We start from the raw sequence: 13,353 nt of genomic DNA on the forward strand, positions 1-13,353 counted from the left end.
GAGGGGACAGGGATCTGCCCAGGGGCCAGGGTGTAGGGGAAAGGAGCCTGGTGGGAGGAGGTGGGGGGAGAGGCGGCCAGGGGCCCTGCTGCTCCTCCATCGCTGTGTGTGTTGGCACTGACCCTGCACTGGGATGTCCTGGATGGCCCTGGATTCGGGCCGCTCTTCCTCCGCCGTGGGACGTCTGCGGAAGCCGGTGGTGCCACAGCCAGGAGGGGCCCACGTGTGTGGACATGGTAGGCGGGGGGCCGGGCCCTCTGTTGTTGTGTAATGTGTGCCTGACCACTTGAGGCTAGTGGTGTTACAACTGGGTTTGATTGTTTTTTCCAGCCCGTCCACTTGTACTAATTTTTCTTGAGCTATAATTCACCTACCATAAAGTTCACCCTTGCAAAGTGTGCAGTTCGTGGGTGTTAGTCCACGCACAGAGTCATTCCACCGTCGCCAACATCTGACTGCGGTGTGTGTTTGTCATCCCCAGAGAGGCCCGCTCCCGTTCACAGTCACTGCCCGGCCCCGGGGGCCACGAGTCTGCTGCCTCTATGGATCTGTCCCTTCCAGACGCTCCATGCAAAGGGACTCGTACGACACACAGCCTTCGGGTCTGGCTCCTTTGACTTAGCCTGTTTTCCACTTGGCCCATTTTACAGGTGAGGCATGGAGGCTCGGAGATAATCTGGGCTGCCCTTCCTGTGAGGTCCAGCTGGGGTCGGGACCGAGTTGGGCTTAAATTCCATTGTCTGTTTGCTTTCCTTCACATGCTCTGAGTGGCCAAGGGGGTGGGACCTCGTCTGCCGGACCCCAGAGATGGAATGGCTCCTCCTCCCTCCTCCACCCTGGCTGCGGGTATAGACAACCACCCAGTGAGAGGGACACAGGAGTCTTCAAGTGCCCTCTGGCCAGCTCTACACCCTATGTCCAGGGGCCACAGCATCCCCTGGACGAGGGCCTCAGCGTTGGGATGTGACTGGGGCAGAACTGCCCCCGGGGCAGCAGTGGGAATGGAGTCATTCATCATTGACCCTGTGTGCCTCCCGAGAGTGCCACAGTGCTGGCTGGGAAGGTTGGGCCGTGGTAGGGCCATCCATGGAGTCGTAGGTAAGAACAAAGTGTGGTGGAGTAAGGGTAGGGCCCTCAAAGGGGGCACTGTGTGAACCAACCAGCTTTGGGGTCAGACTACTGCCTTTGAACATTGGCTCTGCCATTTGCAAGATCTGGTGAGTTTATGAAACCTGTTTCCCCACCAGCAAAATTGTATATGATGTTAGGCAGGGTCACCATGAGAATCAAAGGTGATCACGCATCTACTGCAGCAGTGGCGAGGCCCGAGCAATGGCAGTTTTATTTCCCAAAAACCTGGGCTGAGATTAGGTGAACACCGAGCTTCCTGGTAGCCAAGGGAAAGAGGGAAATTGGATGCTAGGGCCCATCCAAAAGCAGGAAAGCACATCAGGGAGAAAGTGGACCGAGCCTTAGTGATGAGAAGACGATGAGGCTCTTTAAAGGGTGATGCATTTCACCACTGGGGACGAGAATTTTCATCTTGATTTGTGTCAGGGACAGGCTGTGATCCTCCTAGGACTGCCGTGTCAGCTCAGCCATCACAATACAAGGACATACCGCACAGAAATGCAGGCCGAGACGTGACCTTCCACTGTCTCACTTGTGAAGCTATGAGCTGACTCAGGCTTGTCCTCATCTGATACTAGGTGACCCCTCAGGCTTCTGGCGGCAGCTGGAAGGAAGGGCTGCCGCCGTGTCCTCCAGGTCAGGGTGGCCTCATGCCTGGGCTCTGGGTTGGCCAGATCTGAGCTGGCTCTGCCTGCCAGCTAGCAGCTGTGCAACCTTGGCTAGTCCTTGGCCTCAGCATGTTGCCTTCATGCTCTTCTCAGCCTCAGCGTCCTCCTTGGGCTAGGGCAGCAGCTCCCCGCTTCCCTCTTCCTTGGTCACAGCCCTCCTCTATAACCAAGCCACCTCCTCGTTCACCTCTAGAACCAAGCTCAGGACAGCCCCTGTCCCCACGGCAGCTTAGCTGTGAGAGGGAGTGGAGACCCACCTGCACCACCACCAGCAGCACACAGCCAGGCCCGTCACGGGTCCCAGGCCTTGGTGATAGTTGAGGGTAGAGACCCACGTCTCAAGCAATACTGCAGGTGTGGCCAAGTGATGTTGTGTTACAAGTGATGAGTTCTCCTGCTCTGAGTGGCGCGGGCCGCAGAGTGCTCTGGGCGGCAGCGGGGGCCTTCCCACTGGCTCAGGTGCTGTCCTGCAGCTGCTGGTCCCGAGCAGCTTCCCTCCCTTCCACCCAGGACTGCCTCCGCGTGCTCCCCGAAGGAGGTTCGGGTTTTGAACAGGACACGGCAAGAACGTGGACTGGCCGCTGAATGCAGGTGGTGAACGTTACTGGAGCAGGTGAGTGGATTTGAACTATTGGGGGGGCAGTTAACTGAGGGGAGATTTACACGACACGAAGTTAACCATTTTAAAGTATCCGGTTCAGTGTACCTCGGTGTTGTGTCACCACCTCTGCCTCCTTCCAAAACATTTTATCACCGCAGAAAGCAGCCCCATCCCCATCGGCGCTGCCTCCCTGCGGCCTCGTACCCCAGCCTGACAACCACGACTCTGCTTTCCGTCTCCACAGCTGTAACTCTCCTAGGCGTTGCGTGTGAATGGGATCCCTCCGTGACGCTGCTTTCACGTGGCATCATGTTCTCAAGGGTTGTTACTCGTCATGCGGCACGGATCAGCACTTGTTCCTTCGTGGCTGCATACTACTCCCTGGTGTGGACAGACCCCGCTTTGTCCTTCAGCCGCCGATGGATGTTGGCGAGGTTTCCACCCTTTCGCTGCTCTGGACGTTTGTAACTCGTACGTGCTTACATGCGTCTTTTGGGTTCTGCTGGGCGTGGTACATACCTAGGAATGCGAGGGCCAGCTCCTAGAACCATCCTGTCGTTAACTGAGCAGGCTGATGGAGCTGTTTCCCCGCATGTCTATGCTGTGTGGCTCAGGGGTTAGGGCACAGGATTGGGGGCAGGGGGCTCTGGGTTTGGATACAAGTGGTGCCATTTGCTTGCTGGTGACCTCTGGCATGTTTCTTACCCTCTCTGTGCCTCCGTTCCCCCGGGGGACCTGCCAATCACAGGATGGTACAGGCAGGGCTGAGGGAGATGGTGTCTGTGTGCCTGGCAGTCAAGTGTGAATTAGGTGGGAGCTCTGATACCTTTTAGGGTTGAAATGTGTTCTTGGAGCCCATTCCCACCCACTCAGAAGCCACTGAGGCTGCAGGAGCTGAAGCTGCCATCAGCAGAGCTGGGACACCACGGGGGGAGAGCTCGGACCAGCAGGTGTGATGTGCAGCAGAAGCGTTAAGATGCTCAGCTCGGGGGTTTCCTCGTTGCACCGCACAGAGCCTCAGCCCGAGAATGTTCTTGAGACAGTGGAGCCCATCAGAGCAGCACCGGCTGCGGGGTGCTTGCTGATGCTGTGGGCGGGACCCAGTTACGTGACACTCCCAGGAGCCAGGCATTTTCTGGTCTTGAAGGGTCTCCTCCTGGCTTTGCAGATGAGGAAATAGGGGTGTGCAGAGGCCGACTGTGGGGACGTGGACAGCGGGGGCTCGAACCTGCTTTGCAGGCGTCCTGCAAGCCCGTGTTGGAAGGCACTGGTGTGGCCTCAGGGGGGTGGGGGGACCCGAGGAAGGGGGGAGAGGGGGCTTCATGGCTGCCAGCAGCCCGAGTTGGTGGGACAGCAGTGACGGCCGTCCTCACGTCCCCCGTTCAGACTGGCCACTCTGGGCACGTCTGTGGCCCCGGGGCTCCCACCAGGCCTCACCGACCCACTGTTGCCCTGGCCTAGGACCTCTCTTGGTCTCCGCCTGCATTCTGCCTTAGGATGGGAGCCATGGCTCTTTGTCCCTTGAGATTTTTGTGTCTGCCTGGCTGCTAAGACAGGGAGGTTAGGGATTCCAGAACAGGGACTTGAGCTGATGTTTAGGAATAGCTCACTGACAGGTGTGTGCAGTAAAGGATCAGCTGTGCCCAGAGTGGCCTGGCCTTGTTATCAGCCTGGGTCTCAGCCCTGACCTCCAGAGGGGCTGGAGGCTAAGGGCTCTGCAGGGCTGTCCCCACCACCCCGCCCCTCCCGGAACCTGATCTCCCAGGCTCTGCAGACCTTCCTGGCTGGTAGTGCTGTATGGGCGGTGTCTCACTTGCGTCCCTACTGGGAGCAAGAAGCGAGGAGCCTGGACTCTCCAAGACCCCTGAATGTCTTCCCTTCACAGATTTTAATCTGTACCCTTTTGTTGCCGTAACTCATAGCTGAGCGAAATGGCTCTGCTGCATCCTGGGAGTCCTTGTGACATGAGCCAGAGGAGAACTGCTGGAGACTCCCTGAACTTTGTGACGGGCCTGACCTCAGATTTATCAGCTCCGTGGTACAGGTAAGGAAACAGGCATTGGGGTGATTTGGTCAGGGTTTCATGGCCAACACGGGGCCCCGTGCACAGTGATGGCTTTACTCCTCCAGTCGCCCTCAACTGGAAAGTCCAAAAGAACAACACCGCACGCGGGCATTCCCAACCAGAGTGTATTGGTGCCTGCCAAGCATGGCACTGGCTACGTGGGCTCTATTGCCATGTGCAGCTGGGCACAGGCCGAGGTTGGGCACTACAGGGTCTTGGCTCCTACCAGGTAGAGGAAAGTTGACCAGGCCTGTGACACAGGGGTCAGTGAAGGGGCCGGTCCTGGTGAGGCCAGGGCAGGCTGCAGGGTAGGGGGAGAGGGTCATGCGTGGCCACTGGGCTGGGGGGCCGGGGGGTGGGGTGCTGTCCTCCGGCTCCAGCCGCTCAGACTGCTCTGCCACTAGGGGTGGGTGTCCGGGGAAGGCTGGGGGAAGGGGCTGCTCCTTCATTTCAAACAGGGAAAATACATTCTTGTCTGGAAGTAGATTGAAAAGACCACTTGTGTACCAAAGTTTCTAGAAAAGGGGGCGGGGTGGCAGTTGGCTCCAAAGGCCTCAGGAAGGCGGTCAGTCACGGCCCACGGTACACCAAACAGCTGGAAAGGGGGGAGAGAAGGTGTTGGAAGGGCAGCCCCTTCCCCTGTCCCATAGTGAGGGGCAGGTTGAACACCTCCCCTCTCCTGCTCCCCTGGAGCTTACTCTCCATCCAGCCCCTGTCCCCTGGGGAAGGGGGCTCAGTTAGGAGAGGGGGGGCCCCCAGAGCCCTGTTGGCTGAGGCTCTGCCCTTGCTCTGCAAGCTCTCTGTTGGTTCAAGGTTGGACGGCTGCCTGAGGTCTCCAGCCCTCTCCCGGGCATCACCCCTTGGCCCTTGCCCTCCCCCCACCTCTAAGACACTCTGCAGCCCCAACTTCCATCTACCTGGCACCAGGATCCTGGAGAGGGCCTCAGGCTGACTCAGCGTGTCCACCTTGACATGCCGGAAGGCCTTGCACACGGGGCTCTGCAGGTGCCTGCAACCCAAGATATGGAGGGGTAGTTCCGGGGATTGGGGGGCAGTGGGGGAGCCTCCAGCACTTGGGCTCAGGTGGGGGTCCTAATCCTGTAACCCTGGCCCTACTGAACCCCATGCCAGCCACACTTGGTACTGAGAGCCAAGGAAGCCAGGCCTCAGGCTGACTGCAGGGGTGTTGGGGTGGGAGGAACAGCCTGGTTCTTGCCTCTCACGAGTGCTCTTAATCAGAGACCTTTCTGGAGTTTTATCTCCCCGGGGCCTCAGTTTTCAAATAGGAACAGCCTTAGCCTCTACCTCCTGGGCTGGCCTGGAGCCTGGGTTCAGAGCCCAGCAGGTGCGATGGGGGGCAGGGGTCCATCCCTCCACCTGGAGAAACATGCCTCCAGCTGCATTTAGAGCCCTGAGACCAGCATTCTGTGGGTGGATGTCCCAGGGATGGGGGCTCACTACTCCCCTGCCCTCCCCGCTCTCCTCTCCAGGGAAGGGGCCCGAGGGACGAGGACACCCGCATCCCCAGCCCTGCTCACCTCCTCCACTCCTCCTCCGTCTCCCAGAACTCGTAGACCACGAAGGTGAAGCCATCCGCCAGCCTCAGGGCCGCGATACTGTAAGAGGAAAGACTCCAGCTGCAGGGGGCCTGGCTGCCCTCTCACGGCGGGTGCCCCCATGCTCCACCCCACCAGCCTGGCAGGATGTGGGAGGGCCCCAGCACCCGGTGCAGGAGTATCCCAGCCGCCTCCCCCAGGGCCAGGCTCCTCAAATGCTCACTGAATTAAAATATCATTTCATTGTAATTCAAGGTTTTACATTCATTAAAAAACCCTACCTGTAAAAATAAAAGCCTTTTTTCCTGCTAGGCTCTCCTCCAGAATTATTTTATTTAATCCTTAAAGCACTCTTGTGAGTTGGAGTTGGCCCAACAGCAGTGGGGGAGGACCGTGCCCGGGTCAGGGGGCGGGCAGGCCAGGACCCCCTGCCCCCATCACTCCTGCAGGACCTGGGGGAGCACCCGGCTGCCCACCTCCCTGTAACAGGGCTGATTCCCACCTGGGCCAGGGGCTGCCTCCCCGAGTGTGGCGGACCTGGCAGGGAGGCGCTAAGCTGCCACCGTCTCTAACCCTGTCCTGATCTGGCCCCTGGCTGCTTCCTCACTGCTCTGCAGAGCAGCACCCCAGCATCCCTCGAGGAGGAGGAGGAGGAGGAGGAGCGCTGTCATGGGTGGCATTCCCCGTATAATTATGGGCGATTCCCGCCCTAACCGCCCAGGGTGGAAGCAGAGAACCAGGCTACCAATCATAGCATTAGCTTATTAGGTTCCAGCCTCAAATGACACCTGGGGCTGTGGGGTCGTCACCGAGAGGACAGGGCACACATGTCACCCTCCGATCAGATGTAACCCTGCACCAGACATGGATGGCAAGGCTTTAGGTCGTCGGAGCGATTTGGTTTGTTGGCACTTGGTTACTGGGAGATGAAAGCCACCACGGGGGCTGCATTTGTGTGGCTGGCGACACACTGATTGCTTTTGTGGGGGGAATGCCTCTGGGCGGGCGGGGAGACACGCAAGCGTTGGTTGTAGGGAGGACTCAGTCCTTCTACAAACAGGCAGGGAGCCCCGCTCCACCCGCCTGCGCCCCTCTGCTCCTGACAGCCTTGCCCACGGGGAATACCTCTCCTCCCAGGACTGCTGCACCTGTACGTCAGCACCTTGGCTGCTAGCCTGACTTTAACGTGGCCCAGGCGGCCTGTACGACGCCCCCACCAGCACACCTGGCCTCCTCCTGACCTTCCAACTCAGTGCACGCACCACCCTCTCCAGGGTTTCTGGAGACAAACACTCTCCCACTCGGCCTTGCCTCCTCCCTCCACCTCCCTCCACTGCAGCCACTGGAGAGGCCGGTCAGCTCTGCTCCAGAACCCACGGCACAGGAAGGCCACCCTGCTCAGTGACTGCGGGGCCTCCCCTGGCCCTGCTGCACCCCAGTCCCCACTCAGCCCTCATCACACAGAGGAGAGACCAGGCCACGTCTGCCTTCTGCTCCAGCATCTCCCACACAGTCCTGACCAGCCCCAGTCCGCACCCTTGGTGTCGCCGTCGGGCCACAGCAGGTGCCACACAGGACACCCCGTCTGCCACTCCAGGTCTCGGCACCAGCTGACCCCTGGCAGAGACGGCCTTTCCTCCGAGTCTACAGGTCCAGCCACCCCTCACCCCGGAGCAAACCACCCCTGCAGCCCCTCCAGGACCCTGCTTCATGGCATCCACAGCACCCCGCTCTCCATCTGCCCCTCTCCCACCTAGAACAGGTGCTCGGCCAGAGCAGCGGCCTGCTTCCCTTCCCAGCCGCATCCCCGGAAGCACACGTGCTTGCGAGCTGGGGGAGAGCAAGCAGGAGCCACAGCCGCTCTCCTGGGGGCGAGACACCGGACGGGCCGGAGCCGGGAGGCCTGGGCCAGCAGCCTTGATGACGGCCACCTGGCAAGGGTGAGGGACCGCTCAGACGTGGCCGTCAGCTCAGCTTTGCCGAGGACCCAGCAGGTGGCAGGGAGCCGAGGGTAGGGAGCCGAGGGTGGGGCCCCAGGGAGGCCACCCTGAGGGCACCCACTGTCCCAGCCCCTGACCTGAGGCCTTCACGTCCCCTAGGCCATGCTCACCTCCCACAGCCCCAGGGAGGGGGGTCCAGGCAGCGGCCCCACTTTACAGACGAGGATGCTAAAGCCAGGGAGCTGGAGTCACTGCCCTGGTTGTGCGGGGGGCAAAGCCCGGGCCATCGTGGGGTCCCTGGGGTGCGGTTTGCTCTCTGGGGGAGCCCCCCACCCCCGGCAGAGCTGCGGCCGCTGCCCCTCGGCTCACTCACTGGAAGCAGTTCCTGGCCCCGGCGGTGGCCCGCAGGTACCGGCGCAGGGAGTCCACGAACTCGCCCAGCTGCTCGGGGCACACGGCCATCTCCTGCCGGACCAGCTGCAGGTGCTGTGGGGCCACGGGGTGAGTGAGCTTGGGCGCCCCGGGCCTGGCACCCCCCTCCCTGCCCCCGGACACAGCCCCACACCCAGCCTCCCCAGGCCTGCCCTCCAAGACCATGGGACAGCTTGGTCAGAACAAAACCAACAACCCCTCACGTGTGCGACACGCCCTTCGTCCTGCCACATGCAAGCTGGCCATAAAGAACTAGGGCTTAAGAGCTAAAAGCAAACGGGGGCCCCACCAGGGCCGATACCCAGCAAGGGTGTTTAAAGAGGCCCTACGGGTGTCGGGAGCATCTGGGCTGACGCACAACAAAACCAGCGCCCGGCAAAATCCACTTCTGGGTGGATTTGGCATCACTGCGCTGGTCACTTTGCTCTGAGCCAAGCTGTTTGTGATCAGAGGACAGCCCTGGAGGAGCAGGTGGCCAGGTGCCAGGGCTGCATCTCCCCTCGCGGGGCACCCATGGGAGGGGTGCCAAAGACATCGAGCTGCCTGCATCACGTCCTGGCTCAGGCAGGGATGGGGCCGCAGGGAGCGGCAGGAAGGGAGCAGGCCTCACCATGTTCGTGCCTTCTTCGTCCACAAGGCGCTGCTGGAGGTCAAACCAAATGGTCTGAAACACCAAGCACAAAGACGTGTTGGGGACAGAGGCCACCTCCCCCAGGGAGGCCTCCAGGACCACCACGATGAGCCTGAAGCCATTAAAGAGCTCCAGCCTCTCCACCCCAAGGTTCCAGGGGCTTTGGGGTCCCCCGGCAGCTAGACAGGGCTCGGTCCATCCTCCACGCACAGTGCTGGCTCCGAGGGGAGCTGGGAAGCCAGGCTGGCAGCCAGACCAGAGGAAGCAGCAGAGATCCCTTCTGGCCTTGGCATCTGGAAGAAGCCAACCAGACCCACCGCAGCAGGTGGCCTTGGGACAGGCAGCAATGAGGCTTGAGTCTTTCTGCCACACTTGTTGGCAAAGGTCCCGAGATTCCCCATCGACTTACCACCACTCACCCCAAGTCATAACCCCTGGGGCCTTGTGGATCTAATGGTCTGAACGGGGTGGTCTGTATCACTGGCCTTCCACAGGCCTTGCTCCGAACGCTTTACAAGTACGTCTTGCTGAACTCTCTAGACGCTCCGAGGTAGGGGCTGCCCAAGGAGGCAGGAGCCCTGTGTCTAGAACGGAGCACCTGCTGGATGCTCTCACGGTCCCACAGCCGAGGACCTGGGCTCGGGGCTAGCGCTGGAGTCTGGCTTCGAAGCCAGGGCCTCTCTCCTCCTGACCCACAAATTCACGATTCCTTTTCGACTTGGGTACCCCAATAAAGGCCACCTTTGTGTCATCCCTGTCCATCCTCCACGAGGACAGCCTGTGTCGCCGGCACACAGACCCGAGTCTGTCCTCTCTCGTGTGGAGGAGGCACCCCGGCTGGTTAAGGGAAACTATGGTAACTGCACACGAGACCCTGTGCAGCCGCCACCACCTGGAAATTCTTCATGTCTGAACACGGGGCCCTGCATGCTCCTTCTGCAGGTACCCATGTGGGCCCTCACAATCTCCACGGCTGGTCCTGCATTAAGTACTGACTTTTCAGAGACTCGGGACTGCAAAGAGCTCTACAGGTGGCCAAGGCGTGCCTGGCAGGGGCAAGTTCCGTCCTTTTACAACCTTGGAGGGGGGGTTGCCCCCAGAGGCGGGGGCTGCACTGGTTCCGCTGGCTTCTCCCGGCCTACAGGGCCACGGGAGGGTGAGGATTTGGGGGCATGTGAGGGCCGTGCAGAGGCACCCAGCCCTGCGCCCATCAGCCTCACCCACCCAGGCACAGCCCCCAGGTGCACGCAGGTGGCACGCGGAGGGCGGGGCCCCTGCCGGCCCCAGATTGGCTCCCGCTGGCGGCCTGGACCAATCAGAGTCTCCAGGACACCCAGGTGCTCCAGGTCTCCAGCCAGCGGTTGTTAAGGCGACGGGAGGCTAAAAATAAGCTTCAAAGAACCTCCCTCCCCAGGCGCTCCGCGTTGTTATGACAACCGGGCCTCGGGTCCCAGGCTCCCACGCAGCGGCCAGCTTGCGGAGGGGGGATCCCACCCCGGCCTCCGCCTGCAGGTGGCTCATCGCCTCCTGCCTCAGCCTCCCTCTGCGCGGGGAGCCCCGCCCCCACGAATCCTCAGAACCCCCCAAACCCAACCAAAGTACTTTTTGGCCCTTTTGCCAAAGATGTAAAAAACGCAGAGAAGTAGGAGAACCGTAGAGTGGCTGCAAGGGCACAGCTCGGAGGTTGCGGCGACCTGGGTCGCGCAGGCTGACAAGTGTATCCGGGAAGCGTCGCTAACAACTGCTCAGGGCAGATGCTCACTGCGCGGCGGGCGCCGGCTGGGCCATGGACACTTGGCTTTCTGGAATCCTTGCAACAACGACGGGAGGAGCACTATCCTGAACGTTCCTCGCGGCTAGAGCAGGACTCCGAGGCTCAGAGAGGGGACGTGACTGGCCCAGGGCCACACAGCTAAGTGGCACGGACAGGATTCAAACAGGCGCGCGGATACCTGCGCCCCTTGGGAAACCTCGAGGCCACCTGTTATCCTGCCCACCAGCGGCCACTGTCACGGGCTGAACTGTTTCCTCTCCAAAGTCGTATGTCGAACCCCATTTCCCTGGCACCTGAGAACGTGACTATGTTGGGAAACAGGGCCCCTGAAGAGGTAATTAAGGTGAGGTCACATGGGTGGGCCCTGGTCCAGCATGACCTTTGTCCTCAGGAAGAGAGGAGGACACGGAGGGCGCAGCAGCAGGAGAAGCCAGCCCCAGAGCAGCAGCCCCACCCGCAGCCTCACGCAGACTTCCAGGCTCAGCCCCACAGAAGACTCGGCCCCACCTGCCATACAGGTTCTGGCCCCCCAGGGGGAGACCAACTGAGGTACCCGGGACCTACTGAGCCCAAACCATCTCTGAAGGTGGGATTCTGTACCACGTTCTGACCCGTGGACGTGCCAAATCATGAAAGCCGCTGGTCACCGGGATGTCTCTACACTCCCCCAGGACGTCACCGTCCTTCACCCACTGTCTTTTGGCATCACCTGCCCAGGCCAGGCCCACCTTAGAGCAAAGCTGCAGGAAGCCTGGTCCCCCAGTCCCCCTCCCCCTGCTGACTCCTTCCTGCTCCTAGAGACGCCCCTCCCGGCTGCCCCCAGCCCTGTGACTGCTCCCCTGCTCCCCCACATCCCTCCCAGGGCAGGTATGAGCGAGGATCGTGTTCCCCCAGTCTTGTTCTGCTTTCCCACATGCCCCCTGGGTGATGTCCTTTCCAGGGCTCCCTGGCCCCTGTCTGGACTCCAGGCCTGACCCTGCACTACCCTGCACTCACCTGGGGCAGGGCGGAGGGGCGGAGGGGCAGAGGGGCGGAGGGGCGAGGGCCTGCAGGCTTACCTTACTTTCCAGCCGTCCTATCAGCTCTGCCAAGCGGCTGATCTGGGCCTCCAGGCCCTCCTCCTTGGGGTCCAGGATGACTGGGAAAAAGGAACAGAGATGTTGCTGGTGGGCAGGGTGAGGCCGGGGCAGGGGAGGGGAGCCCTCAGCCCACCCAGTCCAACCGTCAGAGTCCCTGGAAGACCACTGCCCACCACCAGTGCTCCCCACCCCAGGCCACATGCTCTCACCAGATGGAGGACTCTTCCCTGGTTCCACGGCCCCCAGCTTGGGGTTGGGGGGGTGTGGGGAGGCAGCGCTTCCATACCGGGTCTCCACTGTACTGGAGCTGGGTTTGCTGTGGTTCTGTCTGCAGTGTGATGGAGGAAACACACACACACATGAGGGAGGCCACAGGACCTGGCCTCTCTCAACTTTGGCAAACATGACGCACCGCCCGTGAGCCGATCTGGCCTCAGTTTACCCGGTGGATCCCCATTCCTGGAAGTGGGTGCAATGGCCTTGGTTTCCTGGAGGAGTAAATGAAGCTCACAGGCAGGTGACCTCACCAAGACCACACAGCTCGCAGGACGGTCGGGATCCGAATTTACTGGCATCTAGGACCGCACAGCCCAGGCTCTGTTTCCCCAGGAGGCCCCATTCCAGGGCTGACACTGAGCCGGGCTCCTGTCCCACCGTGTAAGCGACGCTTCCCCTCCCTGCCTCACTGGGAGCCATCCGTGTTGGCAGCCCTGTGGGTTGAGGGGAGCCTGGGTCTGTACCCCCTCAAAGGGAGCCCGAAAACACAGTCCAAAGAAGGCATGTACGAGCACAGAACAATCTGCTCCTGACTGCAGGCAGGCCCTAGAGAGAGGGGCCTAGCCCCAGTTCCTGTCCCCATGCACTTGATGCACACACAGGTGCACAGCCTGCACACGCCCGACAGGCACACACAGCTCTCCAAGCACTGTGCCTGGCACAGCAGTGGGGACTCCACCAGTGCTCAGTGAAGGGCCAAATGCCCATGTGCAAAGAGATGTTGGAAAACTCACCACAGACACACAAATATACCCGGACACACACTTCTGTGCACACAGCCATTGCACCCGGTCCCTGGCTCCCCTTCTGCCCTGGTGTGTTCTGGGCTTTGTCTCCTATGATCCTGAAAGCTCAGCAAGCCTCTCCTGGGTGCAGCAGGGCCACCCCAAGTCTTCGGGAGGGGGAGGCTGGCAGAGTCTTTGAGGGGTCAATCCTGACGCTCCACAAATTCAGCGTGGCCCTCCGATATGTGTGCAGCAGGAGTCCCACAGGGGCTGCAGGCTTTGGACCAGTGGCTTGTGCCCAGACAGAGTAGCCGGAGGAGGCTGGCAGCCCAGAGACACACGAGCTGAGATTTGGGGCACTTTGAGGTGGGAGTGCATGTGGAGATGTGACTCCCCATCGAGGAGCGCCATTCCCATTGCCAAAGTCCCAAAGGAAAGTCCCAACACGGGATGCGCAGGTGTACGTGCTGACACG

General features: G+C 60.9%; 1 protein-coding gene and 1 long non-coding RNA gene across 3 annotated transcripts in view; one reads left to right on the forward strand and one right to left on the reverse strand.

Moving 5' to 3' along the window:
- The first annotated feature begins 2,650 nt into the window (after positions 1–2,650).
- LOC121500382 lies at positions 2,651–6,278 on the forward strand. The gene is made up of 3 exons (XR_005990376.1): positions 2,651–2,871; positions 4,323–4,444; positions 5,956–6,278. It is a non-coding gene; the product is annotated as an uncharacterized LOC121500382 (long non-coding RNA).
- Positions 4,577–13,353, reverse strand: part of NECAB2 (N-terminal EF-hand calcium binding protein 2) — a 29,351-nt gene continuing 20,574 nt past the window's right edge. For both annotated transcript variants that reach the window (XM_041772052.1, XM_041772053.1), the window contains exons 7-13: positions 12,087–12,205; positions 11,857–11,936; positions 9,004–9,057; positions 8,335–8,447; positions 6,004–6,081; positions 5,383–5,474; positions 4,577–5,060 (exon numbers count right to left, since the gene is read on the reverse strand). In XM_041772052.1, coding sequence (XP_041627986.1) covers positions 5,032–5,060; positions 5,383–5,474; positions 6,004–6,081; positions 8,335–8,447; positions 9,004–9,057; positions 11,857–11,936; positions 12,087–12,205 — 565 coding nt within the window. In that variant the 3' untranslated portion in view covers positions 4,577–5,031. The remainder of the gene's footprint in view (positions 5,061–5,382; positions 5,475–6,003; positions 6,082–8,334; positions 8,448–9,003; positions 9,058–11,856; positions 11,937–12,086; positions 12,206–13,353) is intronic.

This window comes from Vulpes lagopus, chromosome 10 (assembly GCF_018345385.1).
Source record: "Vulpes lagopus strain Blue_001 chromosome 10, ASM1834538v1, whole genome shotgun sequence".
Taxonomy (NCBI): Eukaryota; Metazoa; Chordata; class Mammalia; order Carnivora; family Canidae; genus Vulpes; species Vulpes lagopus.